The 23,476-nt window shown below is 38.7% G+C and overlaps 1 protein-coding gene across 6 annotated transcripts in view; it reads right to left on the bottom strand.

Annotated features, from left to right (window-relative positions):
• Positions 1–23,476, bottom strand: part of CSDE1 (cold shock domain containing E1) — a 35,804-nt gene that overhangs the window by 1,477 nt on the left and 10,851 nt on the right. For 2 of the 6 annotated variants that reach the window (XM_040998862.1, XM_040998864.1), the window contains 17 exons: positions 19,593–19,791; positions 17,757–17,866; positions 17,273–17,365; positions 16,547–16,644; positions 13,337–13,418; positions 12,873–13,001; positions 12,648–12,773; positions 11,821–12,033; positions 8,682–8,822; positions 8,432–8,596; positions 7,007–7,114; positions 6,308–6,483; positions 5,318–5,430; positions 4,525–4,644; positions 2,312–2,490; positions 1,364–1,527; positions 114–246 (listed from right to left, as the gene is read on the bottom strand). In XM_040998862.1, the coding sequence (XP_040854796.1) occupies positions 114–246; positions 1,364–1,527; positions 2,312–2,490; positions 4,525–4,644; positions 5,318–5,430; positions 6,308–6,483; positions 7,007–7,114; positions 8,432–8,596; positions 8,682–8,822; positions 11,821–12,033; positions 12,648–12,773; positions 12,873–13,001; positions 13,337–13,418; positions 16,547–16,644; positions 17,273–17,365; positions 17,757–17,866; positions 19,593–19,791 (2,349 nt within the window). Of the gene's footprint in view, positions 1–113; positions 247–1,363; positions 1,528–2,311; positions 2,491–4,524; positions 4,645–5,317; positions 5,431–6,307; positions 6,484–7,006; positions 7,115–8,431; positions 8,597–8,681; positions 8,823–11,820; positions 12,034–12,647; positions 12,774–12,872; positions 13,002–13,336; positions 13,419–16,546; positions 16,645–17,272; positions 17,366–17,756; positions 17,867–19,592; positions 19,792–21,610; positions 21,758–23,476 lie in introns of all 6 variants that reach the window. The other 4 variants (XM_040998865.1, XM_040998866.1, XM_040998860.1 and 1 more) reach the window with 3 other exon arrangements.

Genomic DNA, 23,476 nt, shown 5'->3' on the forward strand with positions numbered 1-23,476 from the left:
GCTTCACAGTGTAAGCAGTCACTGCATTGGGGATGTGCCAATGTATACAGGGACCTATCTAGTTCTGTGCCAAGTGATGAAGTAGGGCACGGAAGCTGTGGGCACAATCATACCATTGAGTTATCTGGTCCCCTTGGCTGACGAAGAACCATGAGGCGAGGAGCACTGGCATCATCTAGGGTGGTGTTCTTCAAACGATTGACCAGGCGATCAGGTCGAGGAGCTGCAACGGCCTTGGGGCCCTCACTGTAATGAAGTCAAGATGAGAGAAGAAAGTGATACACTTAGTTTTCTTTCATAACTGCCCAAATGACTCATTTTTAATGAGAAAGACTATTGCCTCATCAAACCAGCTAACCTGACAAGAAAAGCAAGTTTGCTCACATGTATTTCCTCCAACTAAGGTTACAACTGCATTGAAGCTAGAATAAAAACACCTTTTACAATGACAAAGCAATCAGAATGACTAAGGTGTAAAAGTGAGAATCTGGGAGCAGGTATTCTGATACAGGAGTTAAGCTGTTGCTTGGGAAACCCGTACCTCACACCAATCTGCACCTCCACTTCTGATCAAACTTCCTGCTAATGCATCCTGGGAAGCAGTGGATGATACAGCCCAAGTGCCTGAACCCCGGCCCACAGCAGGGAAGACCTGAATAGAGTTCTAGGCTATGGCACTGCCTGGCCCAACCCTGGCTACTGCAGGCATTCGGAGAATCAGCAGATGGAAAGTACTTTTTTCTGGTTCTGCCTCTCAAAAAGATAAAAATAAGCTTAAGCACCATGTAGCCCAGAAATGATTTAATGTAAGAGCTAAGTAGCTTACGGAGATACTCAAGGACTTCAAAATCTTTTTATATTTTAAGAATTACAATAGGGCCCTGGTTCACATCCCGGCTGCCCCATTTTCCATCCTGTTCCCTGCTTGTGACCTGCTTGAAGGCAGTGGAGGCTGGCTCAAGTCCTTGGTCCCCTGCACCTGTGTGGGAGACATAGAAGTAGTTTCTGGCTCCTGGCTTTGGACTAGCTCAGTCTTGACCACTGCGGCCATTTGGGGAGTGAAGCAGCAGATGGAAGATCAGTCTCTCCTTCTGTCTGAAAATATACCTTTCCAGTAAAAATAGATATTAAAAAAATCTGGCATACATCATACTAGCAGAATGTAATGTCCAACTGTTTCATCAGGTCCAGTCTAGGAAACTAAAAAGAGTTAAACAATAAACAGCAGTTAGGCAAACCCCAAGAAATAATCAAAATATGGCAGGAAAGGAGGGAGAGAGGAAGAGATGGAAAAGTAAAGCAATACGATAAGGCAGAGACAATCCAGGGCGGTCATCAACCCAACCACAACCAGAATACACACCAGACTCGCCAGACATTGCAGGCGCTGCACTTGCCAGTGCGCTGATTAAGAATCACTGAGAACTCCACCTCGTCTCCTGCCTGTAGCTCAATGCCATCCTGAACTTCTTTCACATGGAAAAAGAGCTTCTTGCTATCTCCTACTTCATAGTTAATGAAGCCAAACTGCAATTAAACAAATAAAAACACAGATATAAAGGGAGGGAAAGCATCTCAATACTTTATCCTAAATAGAAGTGACACTTATAAAACATGGTATTAAAGTTGATCTTCCACTTTAGCTACCCAGGCAGAAAAACTTGTCTGGGAAGAAATTTATCTTTTGAAGCCATTGTCATTTACTATGGTATTACGACTGACCGAAACAAAGAAAAGGCTTCCTGTTCCTTCATATTGTGAACTGTTTTCTAAGTTAAGCAAAGTCATCAGGAAGTCATTGCTTGAACAACTGTATCACATCTAAAATTCTTAAGCTGAATTATTGTATTGTGGGAAATAGTCACAATACCCACTGTACTGATGCTGAAAAACGTTCTTGCTAAAGACTCTTGAGATCTCAGTATTATGATCAGTTTTGTCTGTTTTAGCTTATTTTATGAACACTTGCAAATATGGTTTATTTGTATGGTCTGGCAAAGTTCAGAACAAAAGTGTATAAACCTTTATAGTCTTTCTATATTCTGAAAATCTCAACTTAAAACTTATTTTCTCCATTATGCTACCGATTAACACCTTATTAATATAGTCACTGTTTTCAGGGTATTTTTCCTAGTTTCATAAACTGTATCATTCAAATCATTAAAATAGGAAAAACAAACAAAAACCAGATCAAAACAAAAAAACCCACACACCATACATGTAGATGCCACTTCACCTCGGCTGAAGAAATTCTTAAGTTTCAACTACTCTTAAACGCATCACACTCATACCTAGAAATATTGACACTTACCTGATCTTTCACACACTCCACTGTGGCCCTACGCAGGGGTGTGATGTTATAGGCCATTGTCTGTGCATTTTGGCCAAGGACACACAACTGGAACTTGACACTCTCCCCTTTCTGCAGGCAATCCCCTTTGTTGGCCATCCCAACTATGCCAAAGGGATAAACCTCTCCTTTCATATCCCCTGTAAGAAAAAAATAGAAACACATTTTTTCCCAGCTAAACTAGGCAGCATACAGAAAAAAAAAAAAATTCAATGCAGACAAATTTGACATTCCACATCCTTTAGTTTAATTCAAAAGAATAATTTTTTTTTTCATAAGATGGTATAAAACAAATTCTTCCTTAAAGGGCCAGAGAAAATATTTAGGGTTGCAAATTGTCCTGTCACAATTACCCAGTTCTGCTGTTATGGTGAGAAAGCAAGCAAAGATAGCATGCAAACAAATGGTCGTGATTGTTTTTGAAAGAAATTTTATTTAAAACCACGTTCTTTTCTGGTTGAACAATGACCCAAAGTAAAAAGTTACCCATAGACTAGTGCAGGTTATAAATGAAAGCAACTAGATTTCAGCTACACATTCCAAGGAATCCAATGAATTAATAAAGATGAAGAGAAAATTAATACGATACAGAAATTTCAGAATTGAAAATGCTTTTATCCTTCTTATACTAAGATTCATATATATATGAATGAAACAAAATCTCTGAGCATTCCAAATCCAAAGTGACCATAGGGTATAGACATTGGTGCCACAGCATACATGTCACTCGGGACTTCTGCATCTCATTCTGGAGTGCCTGTTTCAAGTGTGGGTCCACTCTCTATTCCAGCTGATTACTAATATGCACCCTGGAAAGCAGCAAATGATGGCTCAAGTACTTGGGTTCTTGCCAGAACCTGCTCTGACACCTGGCGTCAGCCTAACCCAGCCCTGGTTGTGGGCGTTCGGGGAGTGATCTAGCAGTTGGATTTCTGTCTTGCAAACTGAAAAACAATTCAGTTACATAGCTAGAAAGTATTTAGACTTAGGCTTGCCTGACTCTCAAGTCAGAATCTGTTACAACTGTGTAAATTGGAGCCCTACATAAAAATTACCAGAGGAACTCTTAAACCATTATGTTGGAGAAATTTGATTTTTGTCTAGTCCCAAAAATTACACTTGGAGATACATGAAAAGCTTCCTTTTCCACAACATCTTTACTTTGGACCATATTCTACAGTCCATGTTAGACAAGTGGACTGGAGGTTGGAATGCTACCTTACAATTTAAAATGGGTATCCCATATTCCCATTGCCTTTTCAGGGGTGTGATGTTTTGATGGCATTAGTGAAACAATGATTTGATATAAGGAACAGGTTATTCAAGTTCATTTCCTTCTTCTAAAAAAATCCTCCTAGTGTGAACATGATTCGGCTCCTCTGCTCATACAACCATTTAAAGTCCCAAGTCCTAAACTACTGGTTTTGAAGAGGGTGGATGCTTAATTTAAGTATGGCAATTGAGCAGTGGGCCTGGGGAAAGTCCCTCAGCTGAGTGCCTTGCTGCATGCCCTTCTCTGTGTCCTGGCTTCCCAGGTAATCCTTCCTCTACCTGCATTTTGTCATCAACCAAACTTATCAGATGCCAGACCAACAGGGGCCAACAGAGAATTCTGAGTCCACAAAACTTATTTAACAGGTGTTTAGCCATAGTAAAAGCAAAGTTAATAGATATGCTTCTGCTCTGATTCCTGGATGATAAAAAGTATTATGACCCTCTAGCTGAAATTTGGAACTGTTAACTATTTTAACATTATGTAATTCTGCTCTTCTTATCATCTCCAGAGTTCCTATTTGGACTACAAACTTATCCCATGCATTATGGGGAATCATGGCATGGAAATAAGTAGGAGGCCCATGGAACTCAATCCACCTGATCAGTGGATCTAGTAAACTCTTACACAGCATTCAACTTCAAACATATACTTTACTGTGAGATTCTGTTCTTGGTCTGTCTCAATATGACTGTTAGCCATGTGTTCACAGAACAATTCTTTGTGTATAATTCAGGATGATCTTACAGCTAAGGAATTTAAAAATAAAAATGTAAGCACTAAACAGGGAAGAAGTAGTTTTTCCTAATTTAGTTTTTAAGAAACTGAAAGAACACCACAATGAACATCACCCAATTTTAAAAGATTGAAAGAAGTCACCTGTAAGGATAAAAATACTTACCCTCTTCCACAATCTCAATCATTCCTTGGTACTCTGTCTGTGTTGGATCAACACTCCTCAGGGGGCGAATGACTTTACCAGAGTAGATGGTGGGATCAGCTTCCTCAGTGATGCCATTCACTAGGAAACAAAAGCATGTACACCTCTGAATTTCACTGCAATTCCAGGCCAAGGAAAAGAAGCAAATACTTTCAGCACAATATAAAGGGTGGGTGGGCTACCTAATAGTCTCAAAATCAGACAGGTTCTTTCTAGAATGGTCATGATTAAAATGCCTGATCTAACTAAGTAGGCAATATATTTGTAGAATTTACATGTATTCATACTTAAAACATCCTGCTCTCTCAACCAAGTGACCAAATGTCATCTTAAGTAAGGTCCTTCATGATGTCTAAAATGGCAATTCCAATACTTGTACAGTCCTGATTTCACAGATGTATTACTACATTTCTAAGCATAATACAAACATTGTTATTGCTCTTCTGATATTTTTTTCAGAAAAAAAAATCTAATGAAAGCAGAGATTTGTCTCTTATTTAGTCACTACTGTATCTTCAATGTCTAATATGTATAAACAGTGCTTCCAAATTACCTGAAGGTCTTAAAGTTGTCCCTATTTAGAATTTTAGTAGGTTTGGGGTGAAGTCAAAAGCACATACACTCCTAATAAGCTGTCACTGAATGCTTTGGTCTGGGGATCACATTTGTGAACCACTGGGTCTTACCTCCCGCCCACCACTTTTATCACCCACTAAAATCAGAGGGGGAAGCAGCAGCAGTCACAATTCACTACCTGAGTGTGTTTTGTTCACTTTTTCAGCACTGATTTTGTTGCCTTTGCCTTTGGACAAGCTGTACTCGACCATGTCCCCCAGTTCCAGGCTATCGACATCACCAGAAAACTCACTAAGGGGAAAGGAAGCGATATTTCAACAAGCTTTTACCATAAACATCCATGACAGTTAAGTAGTCTTCATTTCTTCTATAGCATTCTTTATGTACAAATTAAAAGTACTTTATACATATTAACTCATTTAATCATAAAAATATCCAATGAAGAGATACCAGAGTCTCCAGCGTCCAAATAAATATTAAAAGATTAATCATAGGAAGTAAAGTAGTAGAGATTGGATTAAAAAATGAGCATTGTGGTTAACAGACCATGCTCTTCACCATTTTATTTACCATGAATGTACAACTCTGGGATAGCAACATACACAGTAAGACAATATTCTCTCATTGAAGCAAAAGGTTCCTATCCAATGTTCAAAACACACACAGATCTGTGTCTTTTTGCCACATGTTCTCTCTAAAGAGATATATAACTACCTCTGATTAAGGTATTGTCACAACTTAACCAATCTGAATTCTGGAATTAAGAAATGAAATGGAACTGAGCACACAACACGTAACTTACAAAATATACAATACATAAATATATCTTAAAATTCAATTAAAATGTAAGTTTACATTTTGGGGCCAAAACTTTAGCTGCTCCTGCATCCTGACTCCATTTCCTGCTAACGCAGACAGGGGAGGCTAAGTGGTCATGGCTCAAGTAACTGGTTTATGGCTATCCACATGGGAGACCTGAATTGAGCTTCAGGCTCTGCCCAGGCCTGGCCTAGTCCCAGCAATCAAAGGGGATCTCAGAGAGTAAACCAGGGGATGGGAAGGCATTTTCCTCTCACCTGTCCAAATAAACAAACTCAGGTGCAAAATACTACTTGTTCTCCAACTCCACCCCAAAATGAGTGATAGTGAGCGGTGGGGCATTCCTTACCTGTAATGGAAAAAGATTTCCTTATCATGATTGGCTGTCTCAATAAATCCAAAATTATCCTTCAAAGTTGCCACGTAACCCAAGAGCCTCTTCGAATTGGAATTACGACCTAAAAGTCGCACACAAGTTGCAATCTGCTGGCCAGGTCTCTGTTTGTCACTAATACTAAATTCAACCTGTGGAAAATAAGGATATTCATTAATACAATAGCACTTACATATTAGCTTCTTCACTCTGAAAAGGACTGTTTTTCATTCAAGTATCCTTTGTGATCAGTCTGATGGAATAGATTCTCATCATCAGATTTACTCTCATTCCATGTTCCACAGAGGACCAAGTTTTGCCTACTGAATATCTCAACTTCTTTAAAGGAAGACTATCAAAACCAGGCATATCAGGTATGAGAAAAACACTAACAGCAATGTTTTGATTTTTGATGTTTCAATAGCCTTCAACTTTGATATTTTCAAAGCTAATGGATTTAAATACTTCTCATCTAATGCTTAAATATTAATTCTTCAAAAAAGCTTTAACAATAAAAGATCTTAGCAAGCTCCTTAACAGTAACTTTTAAGAATATATTTTTTCTTTTTATGCAAAAAAAGCACTAGCAAAACTTGATAAAATTTAAATACACCATCTCACAGGAATACAATAAGGTAATCTTCAATTCTGTTTCACAAAAAAGAATTATCTTGCCTTGTCTCCTATTTGAGGAGAAGTAGATCCTTCCACATCCTTGGCTTGAAAAGCGATAGTCAGTTTCACCCCACAATCATCATAAGCAATAATGCCATCCTCTGCCTCCTAAGGAAAGAGACTACAATAAGAATCAAGCACAAAAATGCAGCAACATAAACAACTGTAATTCTTACATACTGCAGAGCCAAAGAACTGGCAGAGCTGGAGTAGTATTCCAGAGTTCTCAAACAATAACAGATTATTCATGTGACCAAGTAGTCTTGCCATAACCCAAGACTGGCTAAATGTGCTACAACAGGATCTTTCAGACTCAAATCTATTTCTTTGCTGTTAACAAAGTTGTTTCTTCTGTACTCCACTCAGTTGAACAGAAGCCAATAGCACATGTCATTTTTAACCAGATGGAAATCCCCTAATCTTAGGCATCTTCAGCAGCTGAAGTAAACCTCTAATTCGCAGTATTTCATAGATGTGCATATCATTTATGTATTTATCAATGCATGAGATTTAATTTGGTACAGCATTAAGAGCATCTGACATACTATGTGATTAAGTTAGGATATTGACAAGAACACAAAGTTTCGAAAATGTCAAGTATGTCACATAAAGTAACGAGAGGACACGCCATGACATCAACTCTTATATATTCCAAACCAACTCATTTTCACTCTTCCATTTTTTATCTTTCCTCCATCTAAATTCACACCACAGGAAGCTTGAATGAAGCATCACAGCCTGGTTTCCAGCTAGCACTCCAACAGAGAATGTTTAATCCACTGTGCCACAATAGTTTTTCTTCCCTATTTCTCCCAATCTCCCTCACCAAAACCAAAAACAGTTTCCTGCCAAACTATTCACTTCTTTGTAAAGAAAGCCTCTTTTTTTTTGGTCTGTACCTCTATTCAATGATAAACACTCTTTTTATTTCTATGCATTAAGTTTCAGTATTTCCCAAATTCAGCCTATTAAGAATTTCTGGCACAGTACTCTGAGAAAACTTAAATGGAAGCACTTGACACATTTCTTGTATCTCCACAATTCTCTCAATGTGTTTACTTAAGACTAGAAGTTACTGGACTTTTCAGTAAATAGAGCCTATAGGTGTGAGGTGAGCCTTCCCAATTTTTAAAGCCAAGCCGTTTAGAAGAGATGTCCTAATATCTAAATGAACATATTCTGCTAGAGTAACTCCCATGAGATATTTAGCAATGTCTGGAGACAGTTTTGAGTGTAAAATTGCCTACAGTGGATTGAGATTGGGGATGTTGCTGAACAATCCAACTCCCCAGAGCAAAATAATCAAGTACACAATAAAAAATGCTTTGCTTTGATTAGTTCACTGTTAATTTAACAGGAAATTCCTAAAGAGACAATACTCCATTATATGAAATGCTATGATCATTCTGACCATATGAAACTTACCTTCTCTTTGCTTTTATTTGGGCTAGTGGTTTTAGAATTTGAAAAAGTGGCTTCTTTTTCTACAGTGCCCAGAAAACGATGATCTGAATGAGAATGGAATGAAACCGTGCCCTTGGGAAGCCTTTTAATCCTAATAGCATGATTTCTTTGGGCAGAGAGCATATCCTACAAATAATAAAAAATTAGTGTTTATTTGGAAAATTAAGTATCTGACAACCGTCTCTTCATACTTTTCTCAAAAACTACTCACAGGAACCACTGTAAACTCTACTTCATCTGCAATATGGAGCTGGTTCCCATCCAGAATTTCACTGAAGTGGAAGAACATACGAGCATCGCGATCCACGCACTTGATGAAACCAAAACCATCTCTCATGGCAGCAATCACACCCTGAAATCCAAATAATATTTTTACTGGCTACGGAGGTTGTCAAATAAAGGTAACATTTAAGTCTAGAAGCACCATCTAGTTAAATATCTAAGGAATTTTCTATTTATAACCGGAATATTACATAAGCATTTCTATTCTCACTTAAATATTAACTTAACTGCTTTCAATAAACTAACCTAACATTAGTAATTTTCCAAGACCCTGTAAATGCTACTCCTTGGCAAGTAGTAAAACTGAAACATGCACACACTATACTTCAAAAAACCTAAGGATAACAACGTAACTTTTAGAAATTTTACTAATCTGTGGAACAATTATAAAAATAAGTTTCAGGTAACTGTTCTGGTTTCTACCTCAAAAATTTTATTCATGTTGAGCTAGCAGATGTTATCTTTGAAGAATAAAATATAAATTCCTTCCCTACATGTTTTTTCTGTTTTATTTTATTGTCAGTTCTGTGAGGGAAATGTATTGAGTATGAGTACATTTTAAGCATGGAAGCATTTGTTCAAACAATGAAAAGGAATTACTATCAACCTGGAATGAATTAGATATTATAATCACCATTCTGTAACTTGCTTCCAATATTATCTAAACAATATTTCAACATTCTAATTCTTGTTAAGACCTGATGATAACCAGGCTAAGTAAAGCAAGAACAGATTCAACAAGAACAGCTTAAACCAAGCCAAACCAAACTGAAGTCTGACCTCCAAATTACATTGTTAAGCATCCAGTAAGATTAATTTCTCCAAAGGCAAAGGTTAAAAAGGATTGTAAAATTTAATTGTTATCCACTTTGCTGACATACACTGTGGAAATGACGATGTCAATAAGACACAATGTAAATGATAGCTGAATAGAGCCATTGCCTGCCATGTGAGCATATGGTATACAGTATGAATGCCGGTTCAAGTCCCAGCTGTTCCTCTTCCGATCCAACTCCCTACTGATGAACTAGGGAAAGCAGCAAAAGACACCCCAAGTCCTCTTGTCCCTGCATTTACACAGAAGACCTGGATGGCATTTCTGACTCCTGACTTGGATAGAGATCCAGCAATTTTGGTCATCTGAAGAATGAACCAGCAGATGGAACATCTAAGTAAACATACGTTTCAAAAAAAAGTAAGCAAATGTTTCTTTTCAAAAAGTAATTCACAAAAAGTGTTCATAGGGCCCAGCATGGTAGTCTAGTGGCTAAAGTTCTCGCCTTGTATGTACCAGGATCCCATATGGGTGCTGGTTTGTGTCCCCGAAGTCCCACCTCCCATGCAGCTCCTTGCTAGTGGCCTGGGAAGGCAGCTGAGGATGGCCTAAAGCCTTGGGACCCTGCACGCGCATGGGAGACCTGGATGAGGCTCCTGGCTTTGGACTGGCTCAGGAATGTTGTGGCAACTTGGGGAATGAATCAGCAGATGGAAGATCTTCCTCTCTGTATATCTGACTGTTCAATAAAAATAAATTTTTAAAAAATGCATGTATAAAATAATTTGCAAAGTCTGGCCAAAAACAAACCAAAATCTATTCAACTGTTTAATTTAGTGTTTATTACATATCTCTAAGAGCTTGGGAAAATATTTTCTATAATGAGAGACTTGAACCTCCTTACTTTTCATATTTAAGGATTAAACAATTACTTGCAAAACAGTTTAGCAATCACCCTGTCAAATTTTTATTCTAAAATGTCTGCACATGTACTTTTAAGACAACTGAGATTGACACCAACCCCAGGCTTGATCCAACTGCCAAAAGGGAGCAGGTGGAGCCGGCAGGGGAATATGGGGTGGTTCCTTTGCTGGACAGCTACTCTCACTGAACAGTGTGAGCTGAAATGGGGGCAGACCAGACTAAGCAGGCCTACAACACCTGTACGCCTCAGGTGGACTAGATCAGGGAAAAGCCAGGCTGGGCTGATTATTCCTATTGGTGCAAACAAAATTAGAGTGGGTGAGGGTTGTTTGGGCTTAGCCACAGCATCAGCTGGCAGAGGCTGGCACTGGGGCCTAGTTCTGTCAAGTCAAACCACAGAACTACCTGGAGAGAGCATAATCTGGAAGTGGGAGAGGCCTGGGAGGGAAATAGTGGGCTCATCCCTCTTGGGTTACCACTTCCACGGGAGGGCATGAAAACAAGGACAGGGGCTGGGGTGGAATGGGGTGTGGGACAGACTGGATTACTGCTACACATACTGGCAAACCAGGGCGGGGGACGGACCTGGTGGGGGTTATTGCAGGTCGCTCCAACTAGGCTGCAGCTCCCACTGGTTTATGTGAGGGCCGAGTATGTGCTGGGCAGAACCAGGCTGGACTGCAACACCCATTGGTTCCAGTGGAAGTCGGGAGTGAAAACAGAACCAACCCAGCAACTGCAACCACCAGCTGATCAGGGCGATGGACTGTGCCAGGCCCTGTACTTGCTAGTACATATAAGAATCTGGTCTGAGAACACCTCAGACAAAGTTTCTTTGGGGTTCTCCCCAATCAAAATGCCAGACTCAGAATCCAAACCAAGAAAAGAGAGAAGACAGAACAGGTCAATCAACCATCTCAGCTATATGTTGGCAGCGAAATGCGGGGCAAACGGAGACTCTATGATGGTCTATGTCAATCAGTGGATTCTTCAAGGACCTCATAGTGTTTGGAGTGGCAAGATTGGCAGCAATTCAGAACTGGTGAACTATCAAAACCACTTGAGAAAGAACCTCAGAGCATACCCTACATCCGGGAGCTGGGGAGGATGGGAAATTGGGTGGGCCTTCTCCCTTAATACCCCCCTTTAAATATGAAGGAAACAATATGGAAATAATAGTCTAATACACTTTCCTATAGCCCTTGAACCTATTTATCCCAATTAACTATGTAAAGATTGTTAAAAATATAATGAAAAAAGTAACTGCCAAATACGGTATTTTATTCACTCCTAAGAACTGTTGATGTAATATAATAACTGTAATGCTGTAGTGTACACACAGCTGTATTACAGATGTGATAACACTCACCATTTCTCTGGCTTCATTAGTGAATTGAAACGTATTTGATAGGACTTCTATGTTAGTTGCTCGTTCCAATTTGTCACGTCGATCTGTTGAAATATTAAACCTAACATGGTCGCCTTCTAGCAGGGTCACCTTGGATTTTGTATCTTTGTCTCCAAAGGGAAGTTCTTTAGGAATGACAAAGTCAACTTTGATGCGTCCTGGCAATGGGTCATTCTGATGAGAAGGAAAAACGATTTTAGCTGGAGATTTCTCATCCTTCCTAGTTCTAAGTCAAACAAGAAGAACACACAGCAAACCCATGTTATTTATAATAAATCGCTCCCTGAAGGCAAAAAAGGTGTTGATAATATAAGTCCAATTTGAAAGTGAATTTCATGCTCTACAGTCACATGACACAAGCATAAATTCTCTGCCTTGCAGTTAAGACATCCATGCTAACATGAAGAGGTTTAAGAAAGAGCATTTCAGATTTTTTGTATTTCACATTTCCTCAGGAATGACATCAGCTTCTTACATATCCAAAAAAAGAAACTGTTGGAGGTGGGGATATCAAAAACAAGTCAACAATATATAAGCAAACCCTAATAATATATTCTAGCCCAAAAGCTCTCCCTAAAATGTAACCAGCATTATTTCTTTTGGTATTTTCTGCTTATCACTCAGTAAACAACACATATTAATGGACCCATCAGTATTTTCTTGTTGGATTACAGAAAAAATTACATATTGCATGACTACATTTATCACATGAAATTTCAATATATTACAGTGTGTTATTTATCCTATTAATAAAGCAAAAGAAGGCCCTCCTTGAAAAGACTTATTACCTGGTTTTTACTGGGTACTTTTGGAATAACTTTGGTAACAGTTCCTTCAAAATGTTCAATGCTGATATCCTCAAAAATAACTGTTCCTTGAGGCAATAGTCTGACATCAGTTGCAACTTCTTTGCCCTAATCATGGGGTTGGGGCAGAAGATAAGCTTAAGTGAGTCCTAAACACAAATTCCACTATTAATCTTAAAAGGCCAAAGATCAAGTTAAATTGCTTACATTTCTATCTTTGATTGTGAACTCCACATCATCCCCAGGCTGTAAGGTTTCTATGTCACCTTTAAATTCACTATAGTGGAAGAATATTTCTTTTACAATATCACCTCTTTCAATAAAGCCAAATGCCTCCTAAAGCAAAACAAAATAGCCAAGAATAATTACCTGAGTATAAATTTATGAAGGACTTGAAAATCAACAAGCTTTTCAGAAAAGTGATACCTTAGTTGAAACAATTTAACTAAACTGATGTTGTCATTAATTGGTAACATTAAATTGGTAACTTCATCCATTAGCTTATTTTAAAGACCATAGACGTCTTAACAGAACAAAGAATTCTCAGATTATTCTTAAGTTAAAAATAAAACATTTGAAGAAGTAGTAAAAACTCCAAAAATTTTGTATTTGAAATACAAAACTTAAAGCAGTGAAAGAAAGAACTCAGGTTCTTAAAAATGAATGCTTACCTTCATGGCACAAACTACTCCCTGACAGCGGGCTTGTTTCTTTTTCAACAGCATAATGTTACGAGCACTTACAGCACCAGTACTACAGAGAAACACATGGAATTGGATGTGATAAACATGCAGTACTCTGTTTAGACACCAATTAAAAAGAAATAAACTAGCCCTTAGGACAAAAATAATTCTAAGAAATCAATGAGATTAAATGTAAGTGTGTGCAGGATCTTTCCTGCAAACTCCCTGGATTTCTAAATTTGGCATATGTGTACACACGCACAGAGGTCATCTTTTTCTTGGGACTGCTGAATATTCTAGGGCATAATATCTCAAACAAAAATAAAGCCACAGATTGCTAACAATGGCAGGGAATACTGAAGTTTTAGATAAGTGAACAAGCATTTCAGTATTATGTCCTAAAAATTAAGGAATAAGTGACACAGAATTTCGCATGCTTTTAAAAGACCTGACATTCCTGAATCTCCTCTGGAGAACTGAAATCAGTCCAAAACACTACAGCTGCTACGCTGCCCATATCTTTGTACTACAGCAAGTAGCTCTTTTAAAAAAGGCAAATTCCGTAAGATACAATACCTTTTCAAGAACCCCACATTGGGCCAGGCACATTGGCTCAACTGGATCATCCTCCCCTTACAAGTACTAGGGTCCCATACGGGTGCTGGTTCCCATCCAGCTCCCTGCTTACAGCCTGGGAAATCCTCTGGAATCTTCACCACATGGGAGAACCGCAAGAAGCAACTGCTCATTCACTCCCTAAACAGCTACAACGGCCAGAGCTAAGCCAGTCTGAAGCCAGCAGTCATGACTTTCTTTTGGGTCTCCCACATGGGTGCAGGATCCCAAAGGCTGGGGCCATCCTACACCCCTTTCCCAGGTCATAAGCAGGGAGCTGGAAGGGAAGTGGAGCAGCCAGAACATGAACTGTGGCATCCATATGGGATCCTGGTATTTGCAAGGGAAGTATTTAGCCATTGAGCCATCAGCTGGGCCCTTCAATTTATTTTAACTCCTTTCCCCACTTCTATCTCTTGCAATGTCAAAATAAAATTGAACTACTTTCCTGAGGACAGCATTGTGGCTTTGCAGGTTGTGCCATCACCTGCAGTGTCCACATCCCATAATATTTTGGTTCACTCCCAGCTACTACACTTCTGACCCAGCTCCCTGCGAATTAGCCTGGGAAAAGCACTGAAGGACGTGCCAAGTGGCTGGGCTCCTGCACCCATGAAGGAGACCTGGAAGAAGCTCTTGGCAGACCTGGAAGAAACTCCAGCCACTGCTGCCATTTGGGGAGTGAACCAGCGGGTGCAATATCTCTTTTTCTCTCACTCCTCTCTCTCAACAACTCTGCCTTTTAAATGAATAAATCTTCACAAGCCGAGGGGGGAAAAAAAGCACCGCTTTCCTTAATTATTTATGCCAATCAGCTCTACAGATAGATTTCCTGGCAACATCTCAATCCAGACATACTAGATACTTCAAATTGCCAAAACAACATTTCTCTTTATTATTCTTTAAAAATTGTAATATACATATTTGAAGAGCAAGTTATAGAGAGATACACAGTGTGTTTATCTAATTGGTTCACTTCTCCAAAATGGCCACAGCTGGGCCAGTCTGAAGCTAGAAGCTTCTTAAAAAAAAAAAATTATTTATATTGCAAAGTCAGATATACAGAGAGGAGGAGAAACAGAGAGGAAGATCTTCCGTCTGATGATTCACTTCCCAAGTGATCGCAATGGCCAGTGCTGAGCCAATCCAAAGCTAGGAGCCCAGAATCTCTTCTCGGTCTCCCACATGGGTGCAGGGTCTCAAGGCTTTGGGCCACCCTGGACTGCTTCCCAGGTCACAAGCAGGGAACTGGATGGGAAGTGGAGCTGCGAAGATTAGAACTGATGCTCATATGGGATCCTGGTGTGTTCAAGGCGAGGACTTTAGTGACTAGGCCACTGCGCCAGGCCCAGAAGCTTCTTTTTTTATCTCCCAAGGGGGTGCTCACACATCTGTTTCTCCAGATATGTTAGCAGGGAGTTAGATCGTAAGTGGATCAGCCAGACTCAAACCAGCAACCACATGTGTTGAAGCCACAGGCACTTGTTCCCCCCCAGAGGAAGCCTCTTGATACTGTCTTCTCTACCTCTTTAAGTACACTTCACAGTGCCAGAACCAGTCCATTAGCTTAAAGTAGTTATTGAGATTATCCTAAATCCCAATAACCTCTGTATGTAATGTCATTAAGCTTGATATTTTATCTTCCTAGGGACCTCTCTGTTGCAACACCTCTAATTTATCTTCATTAGGCTCCATCTTTCATATTAATTCAAATAACATCATCCTTGGCTCAGAGCACACCTCCTCTAAAAATGTCTACCACCTCCACTCGGCTGTACTTGTAAGCCTTCAAAAGCCCCTACAATCAAGGGGTAAAGTCAAACTCTGTGCCCCTACAATTCAGTCAATTAAACCACCTCACACTTTGGCCATTTCCCCAAACATGCTATAACACTCCTCCAGAATGCTTTTTCCTCACCTCCCTGTAACTTCATATCCTTCTTTGCAAGTATAGCCACTTAATCACTGCCACTCAAGAAAACTTCACTGATCTCTTCTAGAACAGCTCTTAACAACTCCATCCATCTCTTAATATCTGCCCTACTACTCATGTCCTGCATAATGCCTGCCAGAAACACTCATGGATCCTCAAATACTCCATTGAAGAATCAAAACATTCCAGGCCCGGCACAGTGGCCTAGCGGCTAAAGTCCTCGCCTTGAACGCCCCGGGATCCCATACGGGCACCAGTTCTAATCCCGGCAGCTCCACTTCCCATCCAGCTCCCTGCTTGTAGCCTGGGAAAGCAGGGAGGACGACCCAACGCCTTGGAACCCTGCACCCTCATGGGAGACCGGGAAGAAGTTCCTGGACCCTGGCTTCAGACTGGCATAGCATCGGCCGTTGCGGTCACTTGGGGAATCATCAGACGGAAGATCTTCCTCTCTGTTTCTCCTCCTCTCTGTATATCTGACTTTCTAATAAATAAATAAATCTTTAAAATAATAATAATAAAAAAAGAATCAAAACATTCCAAAGAGATCATGAAAATACCCACATTTACAAGTCAGGTGTATAACTCACTTTAAAAGTTGAAAAGCAAAAACATTGGGGGAATCACTTAGAACCACTGAAAGAACTTACTGTTTATTGTTATCAATTACAAAGTTAATTTTATCTCCGGTTTCCAGCTGAACATTCCCTTCAACATCTTCAGGGGTGTAAGTCAGATAAAACACTTCCTGTGAATTAATAAATTATTATTACTATCTTGGCAGGGTACACACGCGGTGTATACTGTGATTTCACTTAAAAATCTCTTATACTGGCATTTTAAGCTAAATTTCTTGAGATTAAATGCTTTATGGCAACTAAGTTGTTTTAATCATGTAAACACACACTTTCCCTCCATGATGCTAATGACTTCTGCGAGTCCACAGCTGAGCAGCAATCAACTTCAAAAAGCTTACACACATGGAAGCAATTGCCCAGAGACTGTAGTTACATTTAAAAACAAAACAGTTTTTATATAAGGCATTCCAAACAAACAAAAAAAAAAGCTCAAGTTAGTATTTAACAGGAACCAGAAAAAAAGATCCCTTCCCACAACCCCCAAAAAAGTGATTAAAAGGAGCATTTTACCTTAATGTTCTAACTAAGGTCACACTTGGGCAAGCTAAGACAGTTGAAAGCCCTATGGAATTTTTCGTTTTAGACTTTTTGATTATGCTGCACTTGAAGCCTCTTAGAAACCAAATTTAAAACTGATTTTAGCAAATGCAGCTTACGTTTTCTATTTTGAATTTTAAAGTACGCTTATAGATCACATAGTGGATCAGGCAAAGGTTTAAGAAAAATACACAAGTTTACCCCATTACGTTCGTAGCATACACTCCCTGTTGGACTCTGACCCGGGGCAGCTGGAGATTTACTCTCTAAGTTGTGAGGAACAGCGCACACAACCTACCAGTCAAAAAAAAAAAAATTTCCATTGCTAATCATTTCAGGAGCAGCACTGTGCAATATAAACTGAATTTTAATATCCTCTATACTATATACAGGGATACATTTTGGTATGATCCACAAGAGGATGTCATGCTGCCAAGTTTCAAACTTACAGTATATAAATTGTCTGTAAGGGTTATATATAATAACCCAAATTGAGTCTTGACCATATTTTTATTACATGGTCAAGAAATGCCAGTGCTTCTGAGATAATTTTAAAATAATAATCTTTATATACTATAGCTCTCTTGCGTGCAAACTGAGGAGATGGGGAGAATCTTCCTTTTCTAATGTGAAAGATATGCAAATTTAGGGCCCTAAAAAACCACAATGCATTAAAATCACTAACTTGTCCATTCATACGTTCTTCAGGAAGGATTTCTGATTTTATCTTCACCAGTTTAACAGCAATGGGTTTCCCAGTCCGCCGGTCAGATGATACCTCAAACTCAACATCATCTAAAATAAAGAACATGTATGTTATGCTTAGTGTCTTAATTTCTCCAAAATGGTATTTCACTTCCAAGCTACACTTAACACAGCATTTGAGTTGCTTTACAGTGACTCTTAAAGACCCCTAGGACCAGTAACATCAACATCATCCAGGCACTTAGCAGAACGCAAATTCCTGGGACTCACTCTAAATCTATGCAAAAACAAACTTGGGATCAAGTTCAGCAATTTGCATTTTAACATGCCATCTAAATAACTCTGACACACATTCATATTCCAGAACCACTGCCTTAGACCAAGACAGCCATACCCTAAATCTTAGCTTTGATTGCATTTACACACTAAAACGAAGCAAGGTAACTTTCAGCAACTTAAAAGTCACCCTGTGGGGCCAGTGCTGTGGCACAGTGGATAAAAAGGCCACCTGCGATGCCAGCATCTCACATGGGTTCAAGTCCTAGCTGCTCCACTTCGGATTCAGCCTCAGAAATAACCTGGGAAAAGCAGCAGAAGATGGCCAAAGAGCTTAACTCCACAACTACATGGGAGACCTAGACCAAGTTTCGGGCCCCTGGCTTCAGACTGACCCAGACCAAGTCTTTGCAGTCATACGGGGAGTACACTGGACAACAGAAAATCTCTAACTCTGATTTTCAACATAAATAAATCTTTAAAAAAAATGTTACTCTGTACCTCAATTTCTTTTGTTAAAATACAACAGCATTTCTGTCAGAAGATTCTGACAGCAGGCATCTAGAGCTTTTAGTGTATCAAATACTCATATTAGCTACTCCTTTGTCAAAGGTATTTTAAAGACTACGTATGAAGACCTTGTCATTTAAGTCAAACTCCTTAATATCTGAAAGCGATTTCTGTGACATTAACCAATATGAAGTTCCATATAGTCCCAAAATGATATTCTCGGTAATTTACTTTAAGTCTTGCAAAATACAGTACCTAGTTCTAAGTAACATTTTTTGCTGGCTTAAAAATCTTAGGGCCTATCAAAAAGTTGTTGGAAATGACCACCTTTAGTTTTAAGCAAAAAAATCCTTGGAATCCTTTACAAGATATAAGGAAACATCAAAAAGTTCCTAGGAAATGTATATTTATGAATCTCAAAATTTTACTTTCTATAATAAACCTACCTTTTAATTTCATTTATCTACAAACTTCCCGAAGTACCCTCAGAAACAGAAACTACTAGGGAAAACAAAGCTTCCAAGTGTGGGATAAGCCACTGCCTGAGACATGAGCATCAACAGCCAATGAGCTGGAGTCCCAATGCAAGTCCCAGTGGCCTCTGCTTCTGATTGAGCCTCCTGTTTGTGTTTCTGCTAACCCACACGGGAAACCCCACTGGGGGTTCCAGGCTCCTGATTCTTAGCCCAGACCCAGCCACTGCAATCATGAGCATGAGCTAGCAAACAAAAGAGCTCTCTCTCTCCTGTCATTCTTTCAAATAAATAAATCTTAACACCACCCCAAAGTATAAGCAGCTGTTATATAAATATTTGAAGACTCTTACACTCAGTCTTTTACCCCTCAAAGAAGAAACCATTACAATAGAAAATGTTACACTAGTTTACACAAATATATTTCAGTAATTGGTACAACCAAGATCCAAATTCCCAAACATTTGATTAAACCACTTTGAAAAGCACTCTCACAAATAAAATCACAGGCAAGAAAAACTTGACTACATTTTTAAAACACAGAACTGACAGATTACCTCCTACTTTTAAGTCCTGCAGGTTTCCATTATACTGTGAACAGTGGAAGAATAGTCTAGCTTGACGTTCTGAACACTGAATAAATCCATAAGAGGTTAATAGTTTTTCAATAACCCCAGTTTCACGCAGTGCTGCTGAAGTACCATTGGGGTACCCATTGTGTCCATTGTTGTGGAGAAGGTTTGGATCAAAGCTCATCTGTTTTTAAAAACAAAAAAGTCTCAATACATACGACTGTACATTATTTCCACAGTACACTAGATCCTGTTTAACAAATCATTACAACTTCAATACAAAACAAGAGATAAAGTAGATAAAAGAAACATGGCTAACTTTTACTAATGAAATGTTAATTTAGCTAATAAAACACTTCAGAGGAAACATTTTAGGGGGATTATCCTCTTTTAAGGCACAATTTTCACTTATCATAAAAAAACAATTTCTGCAACAATTTCTGGGGCTGACTTCATGGTAACCTTAAATTACTAAACAATTTCAGAGCAATGATTACTGATATTCAAGAGATACAATCTTAACACAGCAAAGACTCTTCCCTACAACATCTGTTAAAACTACTACATGCAGATATTTTATTTAAGCAGACCCCTTAGGGCTACTGGTAAGCCACACATCTTGAGGCCATAAAGTTAATACGTTAATGCAATAAACTTCCTATGCAGCACTTAATTCACACTGGAAAATTTTGGAGTAATTCATGTCCTTTAACAGAAGATAACCCAAAACACTTAAAAATCTCTAAGACAGAAGTCTTAGACAGCCAGAGCACTTCCATTCTAAAAATGTTTCAGCATTTCACAGATCCACTTAGAACAATCTTGCTCCTGAAACTTTTTTTTAGAAATCAATGAAATCTAAGCACTCTCATTTATGTAATGGATCAGATCAAGTAAACAAAAACACTCTTCAGTGAAAAAGTAGCTGCTCAGACGCATTGCAACAAAAATATTTTTAGTTACCAAGCACATTTATGCCCTATCTCATAGGGTTTTTCATTTTACTTAAGTAAAATTTCAATGAAGCATAATAGGCCAAATCTCTAGCAAAGGCTAACAGTAGCAGTTCCTGGTTAACTCTGGGCAGGTGCAGTGACACAGCAAGCTAATCCTCGGCCCATACAAGCAATGGTTGTGTTCTGGTTGCTTCACTTCTGATTCCAGCTCCCTGCTTATGGCCTGGGAAAGCAGCAGAGGATGGCTCAGTACTTAAGCCCCTCCATCCCCTGACAGACCAGGAAGAAGCTCCCATCTGCCAGCTCTGGCCATTGTGGCAATTTGGGGAGTGACCCAACAGATGGAAGACATATTTTTCTCATTTTTTCAGTAAAATCTGTCTTTTTCAAATAAAAAGAAATAATAATAAAAACCCATCAACTTTGTTAACTTCTTTTAGACCCTTACTCTGAAAACTTTTAAGCGTTTTAAATGAGATATCTGCTGTTATTAACAAAAGATACATATTCATTAGGAAGTTATTAAAATTCTATGAAGATAAACTGAACCATAAACAATATGTGAATGCTCTAATTCTATACTACACCTTTGACATGATTAACCCTTTCAAAAAAGACCATAAGAAATATACTAATTGCCATTTTATCAAGAATGCGCACACATAGGAGTAAAACAATTTGTTATAGTCATGCAGCACAAATTCAAACCAAGCAGGTCTATGTCCAAACAATGGATTCTAAACAACAGCTTCTTAGGCTTAAGCTATCCAGCAACTTGTCTAAAATCAAACTTCAAGGTGGAAGAGATAGAGACTTGGAGCCTCCATTTCTGACAAGATCCAAGAGCTAAATCAATGGTTGATTCTTGAACACCTTTGAGGGGCAAGGTCCTAAACTACTAATCTCTCAAGACTCAAGGTTAAAGAAATGATTAGGAAAGTCAGAAAGCGAATTTTCAGAGCATTTCAACCACACTGAGGGGGCCCAGCTAAGTCATGCTCTTATCACAAAGCAAGGCAAGCTCAGATCACTGCTTTCCTGACTTACAGATCTCTGATATGTGGGGGTCTTCTTTTGTTTTTTAGTCCCAGATGAGGTAGAAGATGAAGATAAAGGTAAAGATAGTGAAGGAGGGGCTGCAGGAGGGGGATGAGGATCTGATGACACAGTGAAAACGTTTTCCATCTCAGACAGCTGTGGTAACACAACACAATGTTTCAGACTATGATCAGTAACAATTCAATGGACAGCTCACAGTCAATCTGCGGATTTACCAGGTCTAGCAAAACATAACTTAGATTTTATTATGGGAAGTATGTGGTAACACTGACAGTGAAAAGCCAAACATTCTTAAGTCTTTTATGCAATCACTAACCCATGATATCTACTACTTTATAAATGTCATAAGGATGCTGTCTTTGGAGCAAGGCTATTCAGTCCAATTTCTTCTCAATATCCAGCACCTTTAAAACTTAATTCTTAAATCAATGATATCCCTTAAAATAGACTACACACAGTTAATCCAATGTCATGTGGAAAGAAAAACATCTTTCATAAATACTGTATATTTATAGCAGAGGTCCTACTGAGTCGGTATGTCATATGGTCACAGCCCACATATTACTCCAGGATTCTGCGGAAAGTGGATAGGTTGACAATGAAGTCCAAACTCAACTTATTTGTTCTTCATACAGCAAAATTAAGATGTGCCCAAATAAGTGGCCACACAATATAATCATATAGCTTAGCCATCCTTACAAATACAAAAATTGTTGAAAACAGTTCCCACAGAAGAAAAACAAGTACAGACAAAGAAATTGGGAGTTGACACTTCTATTCCTAGTACTGGTTCTTCAACTTCCACATTATGAAAGAAACATCTACCTAATGAGACTTAACAAGTATGCTAAAAAGATCTGGACTATTATATCTAGACCATGATATGAACTTACAACTGTTTAAAAAAAAATTGTGTATTGTTCCTGAGATATTAACTTATAATAGCATATTTGTTAAACACTTAAAAGCTAAGCTTCCAGAAATATTTCCAGTGAGAATAAAACATTTCTGCAATATTAGTAAGAAACAACTTCTGTAATTTACTTCACTGTTCTCTTTATTTGCACTTTTTTTAACAACTCAAACAGAATCTAATAATTTTCACAACATGTTTAAAAAAATAATTTTAGATCACTTATTTTAGGTTGTGCTTTTTCAAATTTAAGCTATAGCTCTTATTATACAAATAAAACAAAATAGCCGGTGATACACAAGACAAAAAGCTGCAGATGGTCAACTGTCAAGTCTTGCCAAATACGTCTGCAGATTGCAGATTAAGAATTCTATTTTTCTCAACAAAAGGGAACTACTGTCCCTTTCCATGAACAGGACTTAGGTTGTACTGCTTCAGTCTTACCCAGAATTGCACACCAAAAGAACCCAAACTAAGCGATATCCCTCCACCAGCATCTTGGTTGACTTGAGCTCTTTTCTCTCGCCTTCACCCATTTGCTAAGGGCCTTTTTTTCCCAAAAGGAACAACAGACCACTCAAATAATCTTAGATATGATAAAATATTAGCATGTGCTTGTTCAAAGAATTGCCAATAATTTGGCTGAACTGTATTTCTATGGCATTATAAACTGTCTTATCAGTGTCACTGAAACACTTTAGGAAGTACCATTAAACAAAATGAAAGTTATTGTATGTAACAATTAAGTAGAAGACTAATGGAAAAAGCAGGTAGCTGAATAATAAACTATCATAGAATTTTAAAAAAAAATGGCTGTGGCAGTGCTAGTATCCCACATGGGAGCCAGTTCAAGTCCCAGCAGTGTTCTGATGCAGCTCCATGCTAATGTGCCTGGGAAAGCAGTATAAGATGGTCAAAATCTTTGTACCCCTGAGCCCTCA

This window comes from Ochotona curzoniae, unplaced genomic scaffold (assembly GCF_017591425.1).
Source record: "Ochotona curzoniae isolate NIBS_2020 unplaced genomic scaffold, NIBS_Ocur_1.0 scaffold_1037, whole genome shotgun sequence".
NCBI classification, from domain to species: Eukaryota; Metazoa; Chordata; class Mammalia; order Lagomorpha; family Ochotonidae; genus Ochotona; species Ochotona curzoniae.